A 14,944-nucleotide genomic window follows, 5' to 3' on the forward strand; every position below is an offset into this window, starting at 1 on the left:
GAGGCTAGGGCAGAGCCGGAGATGTTCCATTCAGGACACCTGTTGGCAAGTCTGGAGGGCACTGGCTGTTCAGGGCCTCAGTTCTCCAGCTGGCTCCATGCAGCTTCTTGGTACTGCAGGCACTCAGTGCTTTTGTGAGGATCCCTTGTTCTTTGTGAGGATCCCTTGTTCTCCGTTCCTCCCACATGGCTCCCACAACACAGGCTCCCAGTCTAACCCCTTTTCCTCCTCTCTCTGGCTCATAGCAAGTGTAACCTCATGCTCAGAGGAACTGGCCTGCCTCTGGGGAAACCCTCAGAGCTCTGCAGCCTCAGCTGTCTCCAGCATCTTTCCTGGGCAGTGCCGGGTACCTCTAGCGTAGGACATGGCCCAGAGCTCCAGCTTGCAGCCTGAAAGCTAGATCTCAAGCTGAGTGGAAACAAAAGACATTGTAATCCCAGGTCCCCATATTTTGCTGCCTTAAAATGTGAAAGACTAATAACAACAGAAGGCTATTTTACCAGCCTGCCTTGAGGTAGCTGGGCAGAGGCCCCATCACAAAGGGACTTATTTGGTGGACACAAGAGACAATTTTTTGCTTGTCTTGTGGCCTGGGCTGGTGCCAGATGGGGCAGGGGGGCAGGAAGGGGCACTTTGCAGGCAGCTCAAGAGGTTGGATTTTTCCCCCATCACCTTCATCTTGCTATTCACAACAGATTGATGGCAGGGGGTGTTGTGGGGAGGAGTATCAGCTGTCATGTCATCCGGGTGGCACTTGGGCATCACAGGAGAGCTGCCTGAGGCAGAGACACCCCCACACCCCGTCAGGAGGGTGGTGGACCATTTTTAGCCACCCCAGTACAAGCATGGGGAGCATAAGGAATCTGACTGAGAGCTGTGGGGGTGCATGAGAAGTCCTCTCATGAAGTAGCCAAATAACAGCTTCTACCATATACCCCAAAGTGAACCTCTACCCAAACCCTCCTGTACGTCCAGCCCACTCTCTGGGGAACCAAAGACATCAGAGCCAGGAGAGATCAGCCAAGGTTCCCATGTGCTGAAGCCCACATCTGATCCCTTGCTGGGGGCAGAGCCCTTGGCTGTCTCAGGTTCTCTTCTTTCTCCTCCCTGCTCCACCAGCAACATCCAATGAGACCCCTATGATCCAGCATCATGCTCAAAAGGAGCCACACAGTCCCAGCCCCAGACAGTTGGTGGGTCATGATGGCCCCTGCCTGTTTGGGGGTGTTTATTACAAACCAAGCTTGCCAGAGCCTGGGGAGAATGGGCAGGGATTAGTCAGCCAAGGTCCCAGGCTAGAAGAGCCTCCACTCTTGCATAAGTTCGATTCTCAAGAGGAGGGAAGTGAGGAGAGGCATCTCCTGGTGCTGCCACTTCATGCACTATAGCAGTCTCTGTGCTGCACCATGAATAGTGAGTTCCTGACTCAGGGAGGGGGCCAGTTGCCAGGCCCATGGGGCTTGGAGGATCTTGCTCTGGCGTTTGGAAGAGACTTGCATTGATTGCTCTGTTCCATGAGAGTCAGAGGCTAGAAGCTGGGTGGTGGGGAAGAGCACTGGATAAAAACAGTCCTGTGCATGGGCAGGAAGGACTCAGGAGATCTCTCAGTGGCATCTGGATTAGAGTTAACAGTGGCGTGGGAAGGGAATGAGGAGGAAGGGGACTGGGGACTCCTGGGTTCCCTGTTTGCCACTCAGATCCCTCTGTCAGCTTGTTCTGTTCGGGTTTCCTGCCTTGGTTCTGAGGTTGTTTCCTAGCCAAGGGACTGGATCCCATTCCCAATGTTGGAGGTAGCAGGGTTTACAGATTCTGACCCCTCCCCCACCCTGAGGCAGGTACCCCCCTCAGTGCCTTCTTACCTGAGCTCTCTCATGGGTTGAAATGGCTGCCCACAGGCTGCCAGTCTAAACCTCCACTCTTCTCTCTCCGGCCCCCAGAAGGCGCCATGCGAGCCAGTGATTCCGTCTCCGAGGCCAGCCCGGGCTCCACCACTGCGCAGTCTGGCGTGCCCACCCAGGTGGTCCAGCAGGTGCAGGCCACACAGCAGGTATGGATGGCACAGGCAGAGGCGGGAGTCAGGACAAGATCTGGCCCACACATCTGTCTCCTGCAGCCAGTCTTGCTGGAGCATGAAATCACAGTGTTTTGATGGTCCAGAGGCTGTGGCTGGGGCTGGCGTCAGGACTCCTGGGTTCTTTGGCGTGGCGGGGGGAGGGATCCTGGCCCCAAGTCACAGGAAGGGACCAAAAAAAAAGTCCCTGGGTTCTACTTCCAGGAGGAAGTGGGACCTAGCAACTAGAGTAGGGGAGCCTCAAGCCAGGACTCCTGGCTTCTATTGCCAGTGCCAAGGGTGGAAGCGGGGTCCAGAAGCTAGGACTCCAGACTTTAGTCCCATATGGCATGAACCCCTTCCTTGGCCCCTGAATGCAAAGTTTTTTATTCAACAGAGGCTCCTGGTTCAGGCCAGCGTGCAGGCAAAGCCAGCGTCTGTGTCCCCGCTGCAGCTCACTGGAGTGCAGGTACCCCAGCAGGTAAGTCCCAGCTTCAACACTGCTTGTACCCTCCTGTGCACCTCTTGCCTCCCCATGGCTCTGAATGCCACCCCAACTCTCAGCATCACCTGTTACACATCACTGCTAGCAGTGTTTCAGCTGGAGCTTGCCTTCCCCCCAGCCCATTGTGAGCAAGGAGTAGCTGCCCCGACAACCCAGAGTCCCCTCTCTCAGGACAAATCAGCAACGGCATGATGGGAACCAGGCCTCTCACCTTGCTCAGCCTGCCTGGGACACTGCCATCCCCCACAATGTGCTCTCACCTCCCTCCATGGCTTCAAGTTGGAGGCTGGGAGTTAGATGTGGCCTGGATCAGTAAAGCATTGCCTGCTGAGACTGGTAGTGGTAGTGAAAGTTAGGGCAGAGCTGGAGGCCTTCCAGGTCCTAGCATCAATACCCAGCCCCAGCTGGCTGCAGTGGGGACAGGATGAAGCTCAGTTGTTGTCTAGGGAGAGCCCATACCCACTATCCTCAGCCCCTGCATGTCAGATCTGGAGAGGGCATCAGGCTTTGGGTGCCTTGCAGGCCCCGGCCAAAGCAGAGGATGACTTTCTGCCTACTTGGGTACTGGATCACTGATTCAGACTTGGTCAGGGAGATCCTGCTGAGCCCTGGGGAGAGGACAAAAAGGGCAGGGACAAAGAGACTGGGGTTATCTGGCCTTGAGTAGAACAGGGAGTCTTGGAGAGGAATGAGGATCTTGGGGTTGAAGCCTGGGAGCAATGCTTTTTGGGTCTGTTATTTCCTGTCATTTGAGCCCAGGAGACCTGGGCTGAATCCCCAGTCCCCTCTGCAGACTGTCTCCTGGTGGACAGTGAGCGTGATGGGAAAGCAGGACTCCTGGGTTTTATTTCCAGTACAGAGTGAAGAGTGGAGCCTGGGGAAACTGAGTCAGAGATCCAGAGGGATGGGCAGAGTGTGCGGTCAGGAAGCAGCTGGGTTGAAAATCCAGGAAGGCGATATCAAGGCCATATCTGGATAGTGGACAGAGCCAGGGGCTTGGACTCAGGACTTCTGGATTCAATTTCCAGCTCGGGGTGGGGAGTGGAGCCTGGCAGGCAAAGCCGGAGTTTGGAATTCAGGACTCCTGGGTCCTCCCTCTGCCTCAACATAGGACTCCTAGCAAATCCTTATACTTTAGTCTCCCACCTTGCACTAAGGGGAATTTCTTCTAATCCTTGTGGCCAAATGGTGCTCTCTCTTGGGAGGTGTTACATGGGCCCAGCATCATGCCAGGGACAGATGTGCCCATCCCCATCCACGTGCACGAAGGGGCAACTTCATGTCTTCTCAGCCATGAGTTCCTGTCATTTGGGCCTGGCGATCATGCTCAGCACAAGAGCTTTTACCAGCTCTGCCCCCAGCTTTTCCTTCCATGCTAAAAACCCTGCTAGGCAAGATGTCGCCCCCACTTTGACCTCATGAACAAAGGAAGCAATGCTGGGCTGGGGAACTGCAGAGGATGAGCTAGGCAGCCATAGGAGGAAGTGAGACTCTGGGGTTCTAGCCCCCACTCTCTTTGGCAACTTCCTTCCCCTGCCGGAGAAATGAAAGAGCCTGAAGCACTTTGCAGCTGATGCCCAGTGGAGTTGAAATGTGGCTGGCTCTGGCGGGATAGCAAACAGCAAGGAGGGGGAGCTCTAGCCAGAGACACCAATGTAAAAGCTGTTCAGAAACAGCCTTGTGGTAGCTCTATCACAGCACTTCCTGGTGAAAGGTCTAAATGCTTCTAAGGGATAAAGATGGATCCCACTGGGATTTTTTAACTTGGCCTCCGTACCACAAAGCCACCCTCTTTCCTGATCCCATGGAGACAGGCTTGGGCAATGCCCCTGCAACAGGCTGGCTGGTTCATTTACACAAGCTCACCCAGCTTTTGGGCAGTGGGGATTGATGGGAAATGTTGCTTGGAGTGGCAGGAAGTTCAGGGGTCAAATTGAGTCACAGCAGAATGATGGATGCAAATCCTAACAGCAACAGGTAGCAGCAGAGGAAGCTGTGAGTAACACACAATGTTTTCTCTCGTGTCTGGAGAGAAACGAGCTGAGGAGGGCAGCTCACATCTGTCCTACGCAGTCCACACAGGCTTCCTACCTGCCTCTGAAGCAGGCCTGTGGGATCTTGGAGACCTCTCGGTGCTGTCCACAATGACAGATGGAACAGATGGAAAATCAGGGTGCTCCAGGAAAACCTCTCTAGTAGGATGGTGTCAGGGGGGTGGGAAAGTGGGGGGCACTTCCTAAAGAGCTGCACAAAGAGCTTCTGATCAGTTGCCTCCAGCAGGAAGTATATGCCCTGACGATGCTGCAGCAATATCTGGCACAGCAGTGATGGGCACCCACACATGCCCATAGAGATGGTTCTATCTGGCCTTGCTAGGGACCATCTTCTAGCTCAAGGGTGTCAAACATATGGCTTTTAGGGAACCACCATCTGGCCCCCGGTGCTGCCTGTAAGTCTGGTCAGACCCACATGGAGTATGGCATGTGCCCATGGGCCAGTCTGCAGGCTGGATCAGGACCATGGCCTTCCTCTCCCTCCCCAGCATACCTCATCCAGCAGCTGCTTCAGCTGGTCTGGGACCCACCCCAGCCAAACTGCACCATGTGCAATGCTGGCTGTGGGGTACGTGTTGCACATGGCACCACAGTAGCTCTGAGATCCATGCCATGTGTGTCCTAAATGGGTTGGAGCAGCCATTGGCTCATGTATGCTGCGGGAGGAGGGCTGTGGGCCTGATCCACCCCACCCATGACACTTATCTGGTCCAAGTTTAACACCCATGCTCTAGTTATTGTTACCATGACCACAAGCACCTTGGAGTGGCTCATGCATAGGAGAAAAAGACTCTAGAGATGGAAAAGCCTCTTTCCTCCTCTCCGGCTGAAGCAGGGTTGGCCCTTTTGGACAATCAGCTGCAGCTTCATCCAGCCTGGTTTCAACCCCTTGAGAGACAAAGCTGCCTCTTCCTGGGGAGACTCTTCTCTGTTTCCCTGAAGACTCTCTGCCTTGATTCTTTCCTTGTGCCTGTTTCCATCTCTGCTTAACAGTGGTGTGTATTGGCCATTGGCTGTCCTAGAAAACAGTTTCTGATTCTTCATAGAATACTAGAGAAGTGGGGCTGGAAGGGACTTCCAGACATCACATCAAGCCCAGCCCCCTATCTTAGGCAGGATCAGCCATGTCCAAACCATCCCAGACAAATACGACATATAAAACTACTGTCAACCCTGAGACAACACCATATATCACACCTGACCCTGCCACAGAGAAAGCACAGGGACTGCAGCCACCAATGTCGTGCTGCTGTAAAAGGTTGTTAATCTACACTCAAGAGATCCCAGGAACAGGCTGTGCCCCTGCTACAGAGGAAGGCAACCCTCCCCATCAGTCCATACCGGTCTGAGCAGGGGGTGGAATTCCTTCCTGACTCCCAATGGGGCATCAGTCTGAGCCTGACCAGAGGGGCAAGACTCTCTAGCCAGGACCCTCCAGAGTTGAATCCCAGCAGGAGTATTGACACAGCCCAGTTGCCATCCCCAGCCTGGATTGCAGCCAACACCTAATGCCACTGAGGGAGGCTTAAAACCCCCTGACACATGTAGCACAAAGATGGGGAGAGGGCAACCAGCAAAGCCCAGAAGCTTGGGACATCCCCGTAGTAGAACACAGTCATCACTACACCTAGATGATCCCTGCCCAGTGGCTATCCATCCTTTCCTTGAAATCCTGCGGCAGTGGAGAGTCCGCACCTTGGTTGTAGCTGCATTTAGGAAGGGATGCAGCGGGAAGGAGAAGCCAACCTCGTGATGGGAAAAGAGGACATGACAGCATCTCTCCCAGCACATGCTGGAGCCATTGACTCAGAAAGCCTGGCTGGGAAAGCCCACAGAACAGAGAAAGCATACTGGGAGCATGGGTGTTTATATTCCCGGAGCCCTGAAAGACATGCAGTCCATTAGAGGCTGGATGCAAGGACCCATGGAGACATAGAGGGGCTCTGGGAGGTGGTATGGGGCAGCCGGGGCACAGGGAGTTCAGTCAAGCAGCATCATGTGTGTTTGGTGGCAGATGAGGTGGGAGGGAGGAGAGGCAGGTATTGTAGAGTCCTGGTGCTCCAAGTGCAACTGGCTGTGGCCATACTTCCTAGAGGCCCAGGCTTCCAGTGGCCAACATCTCTCTGTGCCATGGTGCTTAACCCAGGGGCTTCTCTTATGTCATCCCTCTGCAGCGGCTGGTGGTGCAGACCACGGCGCAGGCCAGCAAAGGAGGACAGGTCTCGCTGGCTGTGCACGGGGTACAGCAGCAAGTCCACTCTCCTCCCGAGGTGGGTGGCATGAGAAACTGTGCCATGTGGCTGTGCTATGGCCCTCCTGGGCAGGGTAGCAACCCCACACTGGGGAGCTTCACTCAGGTCTGGGGTTCACACTCCACCATAGACCTGGCCCAGCCTTCAAGGCAAGTTGGGGCTGGGCCCCAGGAGTATTTTCTTGCTGTCATGGCATCTGTGCCTGGCGGGTTCCTTCCCGGGTCTGGAGGCTTCTCTGCATGTTCATCAGCATACATATGCTGCAGGCATTGTTCTGAGCCTCCTCCAGGCTGGGCGGCAGGGTGGAATGACCCATGTCTGGGTATGTAGGTGGGAAGCATCCAGTGCTGCTTTCTGGCTCCGGGAATGAGCTGCTTTTGGGGTCAGCAGGACACTTGAGTCATGCAGAGAGGACTCTGTCACCTCTGGGCGTGTCCTGAGGCTTGTTGGCCCTAGCAGTACTTCTTCAGCTCTAGAGATGCATGAGTTGATACAGACTGAGATTTTTCTTGAGCATTCCTTGGGCATGTGGTCCCTGCCCCTCCACACTCCCTTGGTGCCCCACCAATGGCACAATCATGGCTTCCAGTCCATGTCCTCCTGAGGCCTTCAGATGGCCGGGGAGTGGGGGGAGGGGCTGTAGAGGAAGTCCCTTTTGTATCTCCTCCCGTCCCCACACCCAGGAAAGAGAACCCTTCCTCTGTGCTGCCTTATGAATCACCCTGAGAGTTTGCCCCGGGGGCCTCACCAGAGATCAGAGCTGGGCTGCCCCACCTGGTGATGCTGGCATGGTGGGGAGGGCAGAGGACACCTCTCCTTCCTGAGCAAGGTCCCCAGTGCAGCTTCCTTTAACCTGCTTCCCCCCTGTCTTTCCAGCGCTCTCCTGTGCAGAGCAACAGCTCAGCCAGCAAACCAGGGCAGGTCCAGCAGCTCCAGGTCCATGGAGTCCAGCAAGTGCCTGTCTCCCAAGAGGTGCTGTCCCCACCTGCCGCCCCTGAGCTGGTAACACCTGGCCTGTGCTGGGCAGGGAGGGGGGGAGACATGGGTCACCACCCAGAGCCAGGAAAGCTCCCCAGGGCCCCAGAGCATGAATGCAACCAGCAGGACAGAGTGGGGTCTGAGGTTATGCTCCCCTAAACCCCCCTCCTCCCCCACTGTGCTCTCCCCCACCAGCAGCATTTCAACAGGGCTGTGGTATCCTTCCCTTGTCTCTCCTGGCACTTGCAGCTCCAGCCTCACTCTTCTTTGCTACCTAGGCACATGGTTGCCAGGGAAGGATTGACAGCTCTTGAGGTTGCCACAGGAGCAGCTGTTGCCCAGGCAACACAAGGGCAGTGACACACACATACACACACATCCTGCCACTCTCTGTCCTTCCCCTCCTCTCCCCTTCCTGGCTGTCAGGCAGGCAGGCAGCCAATCGTTTGTCCTCCAGGCAGTTACTGTGGAGATCCACTTAAAAAAAGGCGGTAGATTGTAAAATGGAGTAAAGGAAATGCTGCCTCCCCTCCCCCCGTGAAACACACACATGTGCACATGCACATGCACCCACATGGACCTTGACTTTAGGTCAGCATCACCCACAGCTGGGACTTGGCTGTGATCTTTGTGGCAATTCAGCCCTCAGTGTGAACCTGGTCTGTACCAATTAAGGACCAGGGCAGCCCTGCTGAGGTGGGTCCTGCCCCTGGCAGGGTTTCTCATGTTGCTTTCCCAGTGCGCAGCTGGACCCTGTACTGGTTGCAGTTGTGTCATAGAAATCATAGGGATGTCAGGCTGGAAGGGACATCCAAAGGTCACATCAAGTCTAATCCGCCGCCTGAGGCAGGATCAGCCAATCTCTGAGCGACACGACACAGTCACTCCTGACATAACATCAGACATCTCACCTGGCCATGCCACAGGGAAAGCTGGGGAACCACAGTGGTCAATGTCCTGCTGCTGTAAAAGATAGTTAATAGACACTCAAAAGAGTTCACAGGCAGAGGCTGTGCCCTTTCTACAGAAGAAGATAACCCTCCCTAGTCCATACCAATCTGACCAGGGGGAAAAATTCTTTCCTGACCCCACATCTGGCGTCAGTCTGAGCCTGAGCACAGGGGCAAGACCCTCTAGCCAGGACCGTCTGGGGTTGAGACAAAGCAGGAGCATTGGCACAGCGCAGTCGCCATCCACAGCCTGAGCTGCAGCCAATATCCAATGCCTCCGAGGAAGGTTTAAACCCCGCCCCCGACACATGTAGCACCATGTTGTGGGGGGTGGAATTTCCTAACCTCATGTGGCAAACAGTACAGCCCAGAAACCTGAGAAATCCCCATAGCAGAACACAGACATCACTACACCAGATCATCCCCAGCCAGTGTCTGTCCAGTCTCTCGTTGAGCCCCTTCAGTGGGGAGTCCTTAGCTTCCCTGGGCATCTATCCCCTTGCCACCCTGCTCTAACAGTGAAGAAGTTTCTCCCTGACTGTTTTGACATCAGGGCCACCAAGGGCCGTCAGGTGGCATTTATAAAGTGACAATGACCTTTCTGGGCCTCTGTACATTCAGCCTGGCCCTCAACAGGCCCCAGAATTAGCAGCCTCACCCAGCTCGCAGCTACCCCGGTTCTTGCCCCAGAGCTGGGATCCCTCTCACCCAAGGCTCTCAGCAGGCCCCTGACAGCTGTTCTGTCTCTTCTTTGCAGAGATCAGTTGTTCAGAGTGCACCGCAGACACCCAAGTCGGGGGCTGTGCAACAGCTGACAGTGCAGGGGCTCCAGCAAGTCCATGTCACCCAAGAGGTGAGGCTCTTCAGCCAGGCCAGGGGCTGCCAAGATCACATCAGGCCCAGCTGGGAGCTGGGAGGGACCCTGGCATCTTCCAAAAACCAGCTCTGTGTAGGCTGGGACAGCCCTGTGCCAACCCCCACCTGCCACCCCCATCTCCCAGGTGTCTGTAGAACCCAGCCCAGAGGGGTTTGTGTGACTCCATCAACCCCTTCCCTGTCGAAATCCAGTTAGTGTCTCCATGTGGCGCCAGCACCACAGAAGTGCATTTTTTGGTAGCCAAAGTCCAGGGCTGGAAGCTGGTGGCCTCCTCCTCTGTCCCTAGCAGGCCCCTAGGGCTAGCAACCCCTAGCCATTCCAGCAGCCTCTCTCCACCCTACCTAGCAACCAGTAAGGTGGATGTCAGTCAGAGGAGGGCAGCAGGACTCCTGGGTTTTGGGGTAGTCACTCTCCTTCCCCTGTGGGCACCAGGCACCGGCACTGACGCCCACAGTGTTTCTGTTTGTCATCTAGAGCTCAGACAGTGAGTTCCCCAGGCCAGCTAGACAGAGCCAGCCTCCGCCGCAGCCTTCGCCGCAGACAGCACAGACTTCTCTCTCCTTAGCGTGTAGTAGTGGGACGCACCAGCTGGCCGGCTGCTGCCTGGCCAGTCCGGGGCGCAGGCTCCAGTACCTCCACTCACTGGAGGCTGCCTCCTCAGAGCAGTGGCTGGAGTTGGCCCATGGGCTGTCACCACGCCTGCTCCTCCCGCAGCCGAAGCTGGTGATGGAGCCACTGCCTTTCCTCTCCTCGCACCATGCCAGCCCCGAGCAGAGAGTCAAGATTCAGAGAGTCCCCCAGGTGCTAGTGTTTGGCACAGCAGCAACCGCACTCAAAGTAGGTCTCCCTAGCAGCTCCTGCCCTCCCCACCCTGTCCCTGCTGGAGCCTGTTGGAGCCACCCTGGGTCCCACCCCAGCCCTTTCAGACAGACTCCTTCCATCACCTTTGTCACTGCCTGCCTTCACGCCTTGCCCCAGTCCTGCCAGCGTTAACCTGGAAGCCCTGAAAGCACATGCCACTTCACCATCTGCCAGAGACCAGGACTGGGGCACCAGGATCCCACTCTCACTCCAGCTGGGCCACAGGAGACTGTCACCATGTTTATTCCCAGTTGAGAAATAACATTTATGTGGCTGATTTCCCTTTTAAAGTGCATGGGAGAGTGACGGCCCTGTCATTCACCCCACTCATTAAAGAACCCCAGCTCAGTCCTCAGGGCCTGGTCAAGCAGATCCCAGAGAGGGGTTGTATTAGGTTTCTGTGAAACCCTTGTTTTTTCATTTGGAAGCAGCGGTCCCCTTCCCAGCTGCTCCCAGGGGGAGGTACCTGGAGATGGGTATACATATGCTGCTCCAGCCTGGGAGGCATCACGGCACTTCCAGTTATTACAGGTAGCAGGATTGATGCATTGGTATCAGATTGATATAGGAAAAACACAGCTGTGTGGGGTTGCCAGCAGCTGCCCCAGACTCTGCCAGAGGATAGAGGGCCATAGCTCAGAGTAAAATTATGCCTCACAGTCCCCTGAGACAGGAGCTTTAGAGCCCCCATGGCTGCAGAAACCCATGCTTCTTAGAGGGAGAGATCCCTGCACTGTCTGGGGCCTTGGAGGCTGGACTCCCAGGGTTTCTTTCTTGCTCCATCATTGTTTCAGGTCACTTATAAATGGAGATGGCATTCTGCCATGCTTCCCCCAGGGTGGGAGTGACACTGTCTCATATCAGGGTAGGGCTTGAAGGTGATCTGAGAGCCTGTGATGAATGGGGAGGGGTGGGAATGTCTGGGGAGGCAGCAGGACTGGTGGACAGTGTCCTGGGCTAGGAATCAGGCATCTGGGCACCCATGAGCATGCTTCTGCCCCACTGCGCCCACCTGCCCATCCCACTGCTGGTGACCGCCTCTCTTCTCCCCTCCCGGCTCAGGTGCAGCAGCTGCAGCAGGTGCCTGTCCAGCATGTCTACCCCAACCAGGTGCAGTATGTGGAAGGGGGTGATGCCAGCTACACAGCCAGCACCATGTGAGTGGACCCTGGTTCCTGCATCTCCTGCAGCCTCCTGTGATGCCCCTGGTGATGGCATCTCTGCCAAGGCCTTGTGTTGGTCTTTGGCAGAGGGTTGTTACTAGGGGCTTCACAGGGGCATGGCCAGCCTGAGACTTGGTTGCCAGCCACAGCCTTTGAGGGGGTGTTCCTAGCCTCCCTGCTACCCCCTTACTTGGCTCCATCAGACCAATATGCTCCATGTCCTGAACGCCCCTTCTCGGCTGCCTGCCCCCACATGGGTGCCCAAGAGCCTCAGCAGAGCAGTGCTTAGAGTTCCCCAAGCGTGACCCCATTGCTGCCCTCCCCACTCCTGTGCATGCCCCCTTACCCATCCCAGGCTCATTGCTCATCTCCGGGGAGCGAGGAACAGAAAGGTCCTATGGGAACTGGTGACTCACTCTCAGACAGGAGAAATGGCCTCACCTCTAGCCACTGCTGTTTGTCAGGAGCTGCCATTTTCACCCATACATGGTGGGACATAGTGCCTGTCTGGGGACCCTCAGCCCTGCCCACAGCCGCCACAGGCCTCTGCAAGGGTCAGGTGCCTTCCCGTCCGCACTTACTGGAGATACGATCCCCCCTCATTCCCTGCTGCCACCCACTCTACTGTTACACCCACAAGTGGCCACATCGTAGCAGGAGGCTGATGGCTGCTCTGACCATAAACTGCTTCCCTCTGCATGGGGCCTGGCCTAGCTGATCCTTCCTCTCATTCCAGACGTTCCAGCACCTACCCATACACCGAAACTCCCCTATACACCCAGAACACAGGAGCAAACTACTATGAATCGCAGGCCACGCCAGCCCAGGCTGCCACGCCAGCCACCTCCCAGAATGTGGCCAGCAGCGGCTCTGTCCCCATGTATGTCTCTGGGGGGCAGATCATTGCCAACCCCAGCGGAGGAGGCGGCGGTGGAGGGGGCGGCGGTGGGACAGGGACCTACGTCATCCAGGGAGGATACATGCTTGGGAGCTCCAGCCAGTCCTACTCCCACACCACACGTGCCTCTCCAGCCACCGTAAGTCACCCCCTCTGTCCTCACTGGGAACGTACTCCTCAGCCCTCCTGTGAGATCTTTTCATTCTCATCTTGTCTGCTAGCCTCTTCCTATATGAGTCTCCCTCCGGGATCACAGCCAACCCAAACAGTACCCAGTATTCCCAGGGGCGCTCCCTAGTGCCTCATGCAGTGGTATGAACCTTTCTTAGTCTCTGTTAGAACTGTTTGTGTGACACATACTAGGATCATGGGGAAAGTTGGGCTGGAAGGGACCTCACCAGCTTACCTTGTCCAGACCTTTGCTCAAGCCAGGATCAGCCCAGAATAAATCATCCCAACCATTCTTTGCTCTTGGACATTTCCAAGGATGGAAACTCCACCATGTCTCTAGGCAGCATGTTCCAATGGTCAACCCCCCTCATGAGTCAGGATGCTCCTGATCATCTCCAGCCCCAGTTTCCCCTGATGCAGCTGGAGGCCATTGCTCCTAGTCCTGCCCCCTGCAGCCACAGAGAAAAGCACATCTCCATCCTCTCTGTTGCTGCTCTGCAGAGGTTTGAAGATCCTTGTCAAAAACTCAGTCTTCTCTTCTCTGGACTCAATCACCCAGGCTTTTCTAGCCTGTCTTTATCAGTCCTGTCTCCCAGGCCCCTAATCCTTTTTGTTGCTCTACATTGGACTCTTCCCAACCTGTCCACCTCCTTTGTGAAGTTTGGGGCCTAGAACTGGACCCAGGACTCCAGGGGAGGCCTCACCAGGACTAAGAGTCAGAGAATCACTGCCCCGAATTTGTTCATACAGTCCAGGAGGCTGTTGGCTTTGCAATGAGAGCACACTGCTGGCTGTTATTCAGCTCATGGTCTACTGTTATCCCAAGTCCTTCTCTGCAGTGCTGCATTTTGCTGGTCACACTTGTCTTCCTACAGGTGGCTTAGTCCAACCAAGACCAGTGGACCTCTGTCTGGCCATGGGTATGTAGCACTGGGTCCATCACTAAGGGAACCACTCGCTTCTTAATGCAGCTAATATGTGTCTTGCATCTACAGAGATGTAGCTCTGTGCCGGTGCCTGCCCAAGGCATGTGTCTTCCTCCAGGCAGCTCCTATGCCCTTGGATGTTTCCAGCTGGCATCAATAAGGAGCCAGCTGGCCCCTCTAGCATGGCAGGGATGAGACCAGCCAGCCCTTGCCCATGGGAACCCCAGCAGGCACAAACCTCAGCCCCTCCCCTTCCTCTCTGCCTCTTTCTTCTCACTAAGGTGCAGTGGTTGCTGGATAACTACGAGACAGCTGAGGGAGTGAGCCTGCCAAGAAGCACCCTCTACTGCCACTACCTTCTGCATTGCCAGGAGCAGAAGCTGGAGCCAGTCAATGCCGCCTCCTTTGGCAAGCTGATCCGGTCGGTGTTCATGGGCCTGCGCACGCGCCGCCTGGGCACCAGGTAAGAGCCTCCCCTGGTGTGGGACAGGGCTGCCCCAGAGCCCCTCTGTGCCCCCTTCATACTGAGTCCCAACTGGGGAAAAGCTAAGGACAAACAAAGGCCTCAAACAGACATTTGTTTCCTCCAAGGAGAGTCACTGCTGTATCAGGAGAAGCCATGAGTGTGCAGAAATTTAGGCTTCTTCTCCCAGATTAAACATGGTGGCTCCAGGAAAAAAATAACCTGGGGAGAACCAGGTTATATAACTCCCAGGAGAGTTTTGTCTGGGAGAGTGAATGTCTATATATACTATCAGAGCAGCCAGGGTTGTGGGGGAAGAGATCAGGGCAAAGTCCAAGGCTTTACTGTGATCACCCCCCAGCCTATACTGGGATCTCACCCTTCCCATCTCCTCACAGAGGGAACTCCAAGTACCACTACTATGGCCTCCGCATCAAAGCCAACTCACCCCTGCTGCGCCTGATGGAAGATCAGCAGCACTTGGCCATGCGCCAACAGCCTTTCTCCCAGAAGCAGAGGTAAGAGCTGCCAGCCAGGCCCTGGGGACTGACACAACCCTGGACACTGCGTCTCACTCCTCCACAAATCCCCAACCCTGGCCCCATGTGTGCCTTTGACTGATGGGTCCTGTGCTCGCAGGCTCAAGCCCATTCAGAAGATGGAGGGGATGACCAATGGTGTGGCTGTGGGACAACAGCAGGCCTCGGGACTGTCCGACATCAGTGCCCAGGTCCAGCAGTATCAGCAGTTCTTGGGTAAGCCCTGCAGGAGCCAAGTTGGGGAGGCTGGTGGGGTG

The 14,944-nt window shown here is 55.8% G+C and overlaps 1 protein-coding gene across 9 annotated transcripts in view; it reads left to right on the forward strand.

Annotated features, from left to right (window-relative positions):
* Positions 1–14,944, forward strand: part of RFX1 (regulatory factor X1) — a 31,655-nt gene that overhangs the window by 9,156 nt on the left and 7,555 nt on the right. For 2 of the 9 annotated variants that reach the window (XM_090059378.1, XM_090059375.1), the window contains exons 3-12: positions 1,938–2,047; positions 2,448–2,531; positions 6,784–6,879; positions 7,738–7,863; positions 9,547–9,642; positions 11,590–11,684; positions 12,427–12,727; positions 13,967–14,148; positions 14,547–14,666; positions 14,788–14,903. In XM_090059378.1, the coding sequence (XP_089915504.1) occupies positions 1,938–2,047; positions 2,448–2,531; positions 6,784–6,879; positions 7,738–7,863; positions 9,547–9,642; positions 11,590–11,684; positions 12,427–12,727; positions 13,967–14,148; positions 14,547–14,666; positions 14,788–14,903 (1,326 nt within the window). Of the gene's footprint in view, positions 1–1,937; positions 2,048–2,447; positions 2,532–6,783; positions 6,880–7,737; positions 7,864–9,546; positions 9,643–10,140; positions 10,504–11,589; positions 11,685–12,426; positions 12,728–13,966; positions 14,149–14,546; positions 14,667–14,787; positions 14,904–14,944 lie in introns of all 9 variants that reach the window. The other 7 variants (XM_090059383.1, XM_090059376.1, XM_090059377.1 and 4 more) reach the window with 7 other exon arrangements.

The sequence above is a fragment of the Crocodylus siamensis genome, chromosome 8 (assembly GCF_052110815.1).
Source record: "Crocodylus siamensis isolate JL-2025a chromosome 8, ASM5211081v1, whole genome shotgun sequence".
Taxonomy (NCBI): domain Eukaryota; kingdom Metazoa; phylum Chordata; order Crocodylia; family Crocodylidae; genus Crocodylus; species Crocodylus siamensis.